Below are 10,000 nucleotides of genomic sequence, written 5' to 3' on the forward strand. Positions count from 1 at the left end.
CCACCAGCGACTTCCTGCCACGCCCATCCCAAGCCCCTCCCCCCTGCGAAGCCCCCCGCCTCCCCCCTCCTCCCTGCTCCTCCTCCCCCCGCGATCCTCCTCCGGGAGCATAGCGATCCCCATCTCCTCCTCCATCTCCTCCTCCATCACCTCCTCCTCCTCCTCAGACCCCCTCTCCTCCTCCGCCGCCAGCATCAGTGCCAACGGTGCCCACCCCTTCTCCCCAGCCAGCCTGGCCGCAGCCGCCGACCTGCTGCCCCCCGGCATGGCGGGGCTGGGCGCGGGTCCCCTGGCACCGCTGGCTGGCAAGGTGGCGCTCAGCTCGCTGCTCCAGCGCCAGCTGATGCACAGCTTCTACAGCAAGGCCCTGCAGGACTCCTCGCTGCTCTTCCCCGGCGGGGGTGGCACCGGTCACCCGCACCCCCACGGCCACCCGCACCCGCACGCCCACGCCCTCTCCGCCAGCCCGCTGCCCAGCCAGCCGGCCGCCGCCAGCCCTGACGCCGCCAACGGCTCGGCGCCCTCGCCCAGCCGCTCGGAAGGCGCCGGAAGCGCGTCCGAAGGGGAGGACATGGACACGGCGGAGATCGCGCGACAGGTGGGGACTTAGGGGCAGACGTAAATTAGCCTGAGGCTAGCTCTGGTACAAAGACATGTGAAATGGTGAAATGACTGTTTTAATTGTATTTTATTAGACTGTGGGGTTAGGTGATTTGCTCAAGGGCAAGTCTAAGTCCTTCCTAGCTAGGCCAAACCCTCCTAGTAGTGACACAACACCTTCAGCGTTGCTTCTAGTTAGGCCAAGAGTAATGTTAATTTAATTTCTGATCTCCGGAAAAATTGGGAACTCCACCCACTTTGTTGGGAACCAATCAACTATGAGCAAACCAAGGGAGGCGGGTCCACCATGTTGTTTGGGAAACGTGAATTGTTATGCTCCAGGTCAGACCAAGTCTCGAAGAGATTTGAAAGTTGATAAGTCCTCCCTACTCCTCCATCCATAGCTGAACCCAGTAAATAAGGGACCGTAACCAATACCCAGTAAATACCCAGTCGTTTTGGATGAAATAATCAGCTATACATGAAGAGCTCAGATGTTAAACCCCCTAACTCCATTTCTGAAGACCTGCACTTTTATATTTTTAGGGAACCCCATTGTTAGTTTGGTTTAAATTATTTGTACTTGATAATACATATAAATATTTAAACTACATGAATAAAGTAAAAAATGTGTAATTTTGATAGATTAGTATTGCTAATGAATAATTACATGTTTCTGGTAAGGCACTTAGGGGGTTTTGCATCTGAAGTCTTCACATGTAAACGTGGTCATTAATGAAGGTAATATACATCTCTTAGGTGAAGGAGCAGCTGATCAAGCACAACATCGGGCAGCGCGTCTTCGGCCACTACGTGCTGGGGCTGTCTCAGGGCTCGGTCAGCGAGATCCTGGCGCGGCCCAAGCCCTGGAGCAAGCTGACGGTGCGCGGCAAGGAGCCCTTCTACAAGATGAGGCAGTTCCTGTCCGACGAGCAGAACATCCTGGCCCTGCGCAGCATCCAAGGACGCCAGAGAGGTGAGCCGACATCATCATCGTCATCATCATTATCTTTATCATCTTCATCTGTTCCATGAACTACCTTTTCTTCTTGTTGTTTTTTTCTTATCTTCTCTTGGCTTCTTTTTCTCATCTGTTTTTTTACACTCGCGTCTCTCTTGTTCTTCCTGATTCTTCTTCTTTTAGTCATTTTTGTCATTTTTTCTCTCTGTTCTCTTTTTTTCTCTCTCTTTTTCTCTCCTTCCTTTTTACACTTGTCCTTCATTTGTTCCACATCCGATTCCATACGCTCCTCTTCCTCCTCTTCGTCTGCTGTTTCTTCATGTCAAACATCCTCCTTGTTTTCTTCCTCTTCATCTCTTTCTTGTCATCCTTCTCGTTCTTCTTCTCTTCTTCATAGTCATATTTTTCTTCCTCTTCCTCTTCATCCTCTTCCTCCTCCTCTTCTCTAACTCTGAGGGGTATCTGAGGCCGTTCCAGCCACTTGGAACGTCACTCCCTACGTACAGTAGTGTAGCACTGTTATTAAGATATGACAGCTGTGTGTGCGTGCGTGCATGCGTGCGTGCATGCATACCTGAGTGTGTGAGTGTGTGCGTGCGTGCGTCGTGTTATTCTTAACCTGATTGCTTGACGACGTTGTTTTAACAAGGTGCTCCAGGCAGCACCACCCCCCCACCCTCCACACACACACACATTCACACACACACACACACACACACACACACACACACACACACACACACACACACACACACACACACACACACACACACACACACACACCCCTTCCTTTGCGTAAGCTCACCTCTCTGTGGTCTCTGATTGACTTTGCCATAGCAGTGTTATCATTAGCGGCCATGTCCTCTCTTAATTGCCTTCCTGAATGGAATTGACCCACCGCTGTCCTCATTAATTATTAGTAATTAACATTTTTTTCCAATCCACTCCGCTCTTCACCTCTCTCCTCCTCTCTCCTCCTCTCTCCTCCTCTCCTCCTCTCCTCCTCTGCTACCTCTCTCTCTCTCTCTCTCTCTCTCTCTCTCTCTCGCTCGCTCTCTCTCTCTGTCTCTCTCTCTCTCTCTCTCTCTCTCTCTCTCTCTCTCTCTCTCTCTCTCTCTCTCTCCTGAAGCCCCTTAAAGATGGGGAGTGTACATTCATCTTGCTCTGTCAGCCAGGTTGTCATGTCACTACAGCAAGAGTGCGGACAGAGAGGCGGGGGCGGGAGTGGGGCTGGGGATGGGGGGCGCAGCGCTCCTCATCTGTCGCAAAGTCGAGAGGACTAAGAGAGAGGGAGGGGCGTAGAGGAGGGAGGGTCATTAAAAATGCATCCATCAGTGTAAAGACACTCGCTGATGATTAACGTTGAAGAAATATTAGAGAGAGCGTCAGACTCACCCCAGAGGAAACTTTAAAAAATAAAATATGACGTTTGTTGTTGCTGTTGTTGCTGTTGTTGTTGTTGTTGCGTCTCGGGGTTGGGTGAGTGACGTGGTAAAAGGAATTGCAAAGTTCATAAATGTTAGAGACAGTCAGACTCGCTTCAGACAAAACAAAAACACGTGTTTTGTTTTTGCTGCCTCTCAGGGTTGAGTGACTGGCATCTCCAGAGGTAAAGGAAGGTGAAAGGAGAGACGTGAGGTAATACCCCGAGCAGTGTTGCCAGATTGGGCGGTTTCCTCCCAATATGGCTGCTTAGGATGGCCGTCTACGGGTAAAAATGGCACTTTCTGGTTGGTTGGCTGGCTGGTTTTTCTGCTAATTTTTGGCCATAGAAATCACTAGAATTGCGCCGTATTTAGTGCTTCCATGTGGGTTTTGAGCATTTTTTGGGCTCATCTGGCAACCCTGACTGGGAGAGACAGCGATGGGAGACAAGTCAGGGCACGATAGGTATAGGAAGGGAGCCCCTGGAAATGCCCGCCATTTTTTTTCCTCATTGTTTTGAAGTGGGTGGGGGTGGGGAATTTGGTTTCACAAGCGTGTCGCTCGCCTAGGGGACATCAACACCGAGGATGTTTTGCACATCAAAGTGCCATCTCATTTTCTTTTTTTAAACTTTTTTTGCAGACTCGTGCGAGATGGTTCCGGTAAAATCTTTTTTGTTTGTTTTTTCTTTCATGAAGTGGGTACCCTTCCTGGCATTTCTCTAAGCACCCAACGCACACACCACACACAGTATTTCCCCCTCTCTCTCTCTGCATCACATACACACACAATTACATTTTGGCCTTTGTGACGTGTGTGTGTGTGTGTGCGTGTGCGCACCACTTTCTCAGTTCTCCTGCCAAGACGGCCCAAAGGAGAAGTCAGAACTACTGTGATTATGCCCTCTCATATTCACACCACGCTAATATGGGAATCACAACACTAAGCAGGAGACAGACATGAAGAAAGAGCAGCACACACACACACACACACACACACACACACACACACACACACACACACACACACACACACACACACACACACACACACACACACACACACACACACACACACACACACACACACACACACACACACACACACACACACACACACACACACACACACACACACACACACACACACACACACAGATGGACAGAGATAGATATGTGTGAATGTATAAAGATATCTTATAGAGCAGTGATTCCCAACCAGAGGTATGCATACTACAATATGAGGTACAGTATGTGAGCACACTGCAAGGGGTTCATGGGAAAATGTAGTAGCAAATGTGTGAAGTGTAGTCACATTGGGTAAGAGGAAGACATATAGATCACTGAGGGGGTAGTCACGGTATGACAAAGTACCCTAAGGGGTACGTAAGACGAAAAAAAAAGGCCGGGAAACACTGGTATAGAAAGATAAATTGTGTGAGAGAGAGAACAATAGTGAGAGAAATGGAGGAATAGACATGTAGAAATTCATACGAATGCAAAATAGTGAGAGAGACAAAGAGAGAGAGAGAAAGTGTAGACCAAGAACTTTCAACTCAGTGTTCAGGGAATTTCCTTATTCACACACATTCATTCACCAGTAGAGCTGAACAAACCACAAAAAAACAGACAAGCGGAAAAGGAATTCTTAGGTAGGTAGGTGTCAGGGGGAGAGATCAAACAAAGGCATGTTGTCACACACACACACTGACACACACACACACACACACACACACACACACACACACACACACACACACACACACACACACACACACACACACACACACACACACACACACACACACACACAGAATCTCAATCTCTCTGTCAATACACACACACGTAGCCTCACAGCCTTTTCAAACACACACACATACACCCTCTGGCACGAACACAAACGTACGCACACGCACACACGCACACACATAACCAGACTCTGTGGAGAATCTCCACTGGAGATTCCTCTTCCCTTAGGAGCTCGCCGGTCTGGTCAAGGCAGCGTGCTGCGCTGGGTAGGAGAGAGAGAGAGAGAGAGAGAAACAGAGAGAGAGAGAAAGAGAGAGAGAGAGACAGAGAGAGAGAGAGAGAGAAATAGAGAGAGAGAGAGAAATAGAGAGGGAGAGAGTTTCAAAGGGATCCTTTATTGATTAATCAGTCCCAGCGGCAGACAAGCTTGTAGGCAGCTGCTGATGGTGGTAAGCACCCAGACGGGGTGTGTGTGTCTGTGTGTGTGTGTGTGTGTGTGTGTGTCTGTATGTGTGCGCCTGCATGTCTGTGCGTGTGTGTCGGCGCGTGTGCGTGTGTGCCTGCGCGTGTGCGTCTGTGTGTGTGTTGTGTGTGTGTTGGGTGTGCACGCACGCGCGGCGCATTGCAGGCCTAATGAAAGCATTGTGCTTGATGCATAATTCAGGAGAGGTAATGGGGTTGCACGAGTGGGCTGCTCCCATGGGCTCAACACGCAGGGGATGCCGACGGAGGATGCACTGCACTTGTTGGGGAGGAGGAGAGAGGAGGAGAGGAAAAGAGGAGAGGGGAGATGAGAGGAGAGGAGAGAGGAGAGGGGAGAGGAGAGGAGAAGAGAGAGTAGGAGAGGAAAAGAAAAGAGAGGAGAGGAGAGTAGAAGAGAGGAGAGGAGAGGAGAGGAGAGGAGAAGATGCACTGCACTCGTTGAGGAGTAGAGAGGAGGGGAGGGAAGGGAAAGGAAGAGAAGGCAGAAAGAGAGGAGGAAAGGAGGAGGACAGAAGAGGAAGGAAGGGGAGGGGAAGAAGGAGAGGAGTAGAAAGGAGAGGAGAGAACAGGAATGAACATGAAAGAAGAGGAAAGGGTGGGGTGAGGAGAGGAGAGGAGAGAAATAGGGGGCAGAAGAGGAGGAGGAGGAAGAGGAGAGGGAAAGAGGAGAGCAAGGGAGGAGAAGGCTTTGCAACATCCATGTATAAGTGGTGCACCCCCACACCTGTGTGTGTGTGTGTGTGTGTGTGTGTTTTCGTGTGTGTGAGGACACACGTGTGCCCCATCTTGCTTCAATGAGAATGCAATAAACATTACAAGAGATTGTCTGTATGATCATGTATCAGTGGGTGGGTGAATGGGTGCATTTTGATCTGTGTGTGTGTGTGCTCTGTACATCTTCATTTCAGAGGCAGGCAGGTTAGGGCTTGGTAATGTCATGCTGTTGACTGAAAAAAGACAGATCAAGAATGAGATTGTGTGTGTGTGCGTGTGCGTGTGCGCGTGTGTGTGCGTGCGTGTGTGTGTGTGTGTGTGTGCGTGCGTGCGTGCATCCGTGCGTGCATGCATCCATGCTTGTGTCTGCGTGCGTCCGTGTGTGTGCCCGTGTGTGTTTGCGAGGTGTGCCACCCTGTGTGTGTGAAGACACCTGAGAAGGAAACGTGTGTGTCTAACTATTAGGCGTTGGCTCCCAGACAGCGTATCAGATCCACACACAGTTTGCGTCTACTAACTTGTAGTACCTACTCTGTGTCTTTTGTGTTGGAGCTATTGTTGTTATACTGTAGGGTTGCTGTTGTAGTCATGTTGCCAATTTGTTGTTGTTTGTGTCTAGTTGTTGTTGTTGTTGTTGTTGTTCTGGTTGGCATGACGATTGTGCCAGTGGCAGTGGGCATCTGCCCGCCGTGCCAAGAGTGTCCAGCCGCCGCCAGTCCCGCTCAGCTTGGTGCCACCATACCGCACTCAGAGCACTGAGGCACAGTGTGAAGTAGGGCTACTGAGCACATGGGTGGCCCAGCTCTCGCTCTCTCTCCCTCACGTGCTCGCTCTGTTTCTCTCTCTCTCTCTCTCTCTCTCTCTCTCTCTCTCTCTCTCTCTCTCTCTCTGTCACGCTCTCTCTCTCGCAGAATGTCTCTCTATCTTGATCATTTCTGCTTCGGTCTTCCTTTCTCTTTCTCTCTCTCTTTCCTTCTCCATCCTTCTCTCTATTTCCTTCCTCCCCTTTCTCTTCATGTAGTCTCTCTCTCTCTCTCTCTCTCTCTCTCTCTCTCTCTCTCTCTCTCTCTCTCTCTCTCTCTCTCTCTCTCTCTCCCTCTCTCCCCATTGGGCCGCTGGTTTGGAACGGCTTCAAGGGAGCTGGCTTGGCTGGCTTGGCAGGCTGCCCTGGACCTGTCTGCCTGTGGTTCCCTGGTGAGAAACGGCCATGTTCAGACACAGAGAAACACATGCTCGCTCGCGCACACACTCGCTCCTACACACCCGCACACATGCAGACATGCAGACACAGACGCGCACACACATATTCAGACATGCAGATACAGATGCGCGCACACACACAGACATGCAGACGCAAGCACAGACAGATGCAGACACACACGCACACGCACACACGCAAACACACACACACACACAGATGCAGGCGCACACACACACACACTTAAACAGAAAGACATGCCACACACATACACACACAGATGCAGACACACACACATATGAAGGACATAGGGGGGGGTGGGGTAGATTGGGCAGCAGGCACAGCCAGTCACTCGTGTCACCTCTGTCACCTGTGTGCATCTCAGGAAGAGAGAAGATGAGAGGGGAAGGATTTGCAGGTAGAGATAGCGCACATAGCTGGCTCTGGCTCTATTTATGGTTAATTACATTAACCAGTATCTAATTAAAACACAAACGACTTGCTTATCTCTTGCCCACAACTTAGGATCAGGTTTTTCTGATTTGTTTGGAGTGTGTGTGTGTGTGTGTGTGTGTGTGTGTGTGTGTGTGTGTAGTCCCATTTTGCTTTCCGCACTAGTGTGCTCTTTCAGTGTAACAGCGAGAGAGGGATAGAGAGGTAGATGGAGGTAGAGGGATTGGACTCACTTTGGGAAAAAAACCCCAGCTGCTTTGACCCAAAATGCCAGTTTGCCCGCTTCTGAGAGGTGCAATTCAATTTAAGCCGTGGTCGCATTTGGGAATAGGTGCCTTTTAGAAAAGCGGTGTTCTCTTTTTTTTAAGTCCTTCAAAAGTCCATAACTAAAGTGAATTAACTCTCTGCCCTTTATTAAGTGCCGACAAAATCAAATCTTTAAAGGCGCTCAACATGGAAGCATTGTGGTGTAATGTGCGCAAGCGACCAGGGGCGGTGTGTCGGACTGCTAATGGACCTGGCGTCAGAACATTGATTTTTATCAGGTGATTCAGTATGTGGGTAATTTTGTGTGCTAGCGTATCATATCAAAGGCAGTGTGACATTATTGAACATTATTGGCATGGTGTGGAAGGCATCCAATGTTTGAAACATCTGTTATTTAGGGTCTTTTTTTTACCTCCGCCAAGGAGGTTATGTTTTCAGGCGCGTTGGTTTGTCTGTCTATCTGTCTGTCTGTCTGTTTCTCAGCAGGATAACTCAGAAACATATGACCGGATTTGGCTGAAACTTTGTGGGGTTTTTTGAGTTGTTGGAAATGAGCAAAGGAACAAGTGATTACATTTTGGTGGTGATCTGGATTACGAACCGGAACCAGGATTAAAAAAAAAAGATTCTTCACCATCGCTTGCCTACAAATCTAGACGTGGAACAGGGCGAACTTTAACATTCCCGTGTCCAACTCCACAAAAGGAAGGCAGAAAAAATAAAAAATAAAAATAAGATGTAACATAGTCAAATGTTCTATCAAACAGCTTCCTTGGCAGAGGTCTGCACTCTCTGAGTGCATTTCTAGTTTTTACTGTGAATGTTTCTTGTATGACCTTGGCTAGCCAGTGTCATGCTTTAAGGGCCTAGTAAAGTGAAAACGTGTCATGAAATACAGTGTGTTAGAAGACTGTCTAAACCTCCAAATACCCTTGAAATCAGTGATAGTGTGCGATGAAGTGTTGTAGCTTATAAGCTTGGTCTGCGGTAAGTAGGGCAGAGCTAAAACCCTTCCTGCTGATGCCATGAGAAACGTGCGCGCCAAAATGCTTTACATCCAGTGCTCTTACGCCACGCTGCCAGAATGATTTCAGACGATTTGAACGATGTGCCTAGTGTGCCCGAACACAGAAACTGCCAGCCAATACTTCTACTTTGACCCGAATTTTACGCCTTGTAGCAATGCTCATATTTGCTGAAAATAATGAGGTAATTACTAAATCTATGTGTAATATAAATTTGGTGTGAGGGATGAATTGATGAAGCTATTTCAACTTCACCAGATGAGGTACTCTATTACATTACACTTGCTGACGGTTTTATCCAAAGCGACTTATAGTTATTTTTAATACAGGGTAATGGTTACAATCCCTTGAGTAGTGTGGTGTTCTGTGCCTTGCTCAAGGGCACCTCAGCTATGGAGTGAGATAAAGAGTGAAAGGGTGGGATTCGAACCTGCAAACCTCTCATCTAAAGCCCATCTATTTAAACATCTATTTGACCATTTAACCATTATTTAACCATCGACTCACAGCCGGTCGGGTCAGGCTGGTTGACTCTGGGCTTACCAGGGTCACCAACTGTACCTCTGTTGCCAGGCTGACACCCTCTTTGCTGCTTTATCGTACTGCAGCTTTGAATAGGGGAGGCTGTTCTCTGATCTCTGTTTAGAAACTGGGCCATACTATGTGGGTGTCCTGTGATGTCTGTTTAGAGCCCAGATCAGTACCTAAACAGGTAGAACCCCGGTCAGTATATGAACTTGAACCCCGTTTTCTCGAAATAATTGTTGCTAAACACTTACAAGGTAGGTTGCCAATGTAAAATTGCATTGCAACCAAGGAAGTTGCTAAATTACTTAATGCTCTCTGATCTTTGTTTAGAACCCAGACAACTTGTTTCTCCTACAGTCCTTGGCCAGAATCTGAACAGGGTGTAATACAGTGTTTTCTGAATAAAACACAGGCCCACAGTCTCTCTGTGTAGCATTAGAGGATATGAGGGGAGGCTTCTTTCTTAGGTGTGTTTAAAACCCAGGCCAGAACCTGATCTGTGGTTCTTCTTGTCGCCGCATAGCGTACAAGGGCTCTCTCTTTTTGCGTAGTGTAGGTTGAAGGGGACGGGACGGGACGGGAGGGGGAGGCTTGCTCT

The 10,000-nt window shown here is 48.6% G+C and overlaps 1 protein-coding gene across 4 annotated transcripts in view; it reads left to right on the top strand.

The window, feature by feature from the left end:
• Positions 1 to 10,000, top strand: part of cux1a (cut-like homeobox 1a) — a 225,308-nt gene that overhangs the window by 172,002 nt on the left and 43,306 nt on the right. For all 4 annotated transcript variants that reach the window (XM_063203205.1, XM_063203206.1, XM_063203208.1 and 1 more), the window contains exons 15-16: positions 1 to 598; positions 1,360 to 1,576. The exon at positions 1 to 598 is cut by the window's left edge and continues 49 nt beyond it. In XM_063203205.1, the coding sequence (XP_063059275.1) occupies positions 1 to 598; positions 1,360 to 1,576 (815 nt within the window). The remainder of the gene's footprint in view (positions 599 to 1,359; positions 1,577 to 10,000) is intronic.

This window comes from Engraulis encrasicolus, chromosome 7, assembly GCF_034702125.1.
Source record: "Engraulis encrasicolus isolate BLACKSEA-1 chromosome 7, IST_EnEncr_1.0, whole genome shotgun sequence".
NCBI lineage: Eukaryota > Metazoa > Chordata > Actinopteri > Clupeiformes > Engraulidae > Engraulis > Engraulis encrasicolus.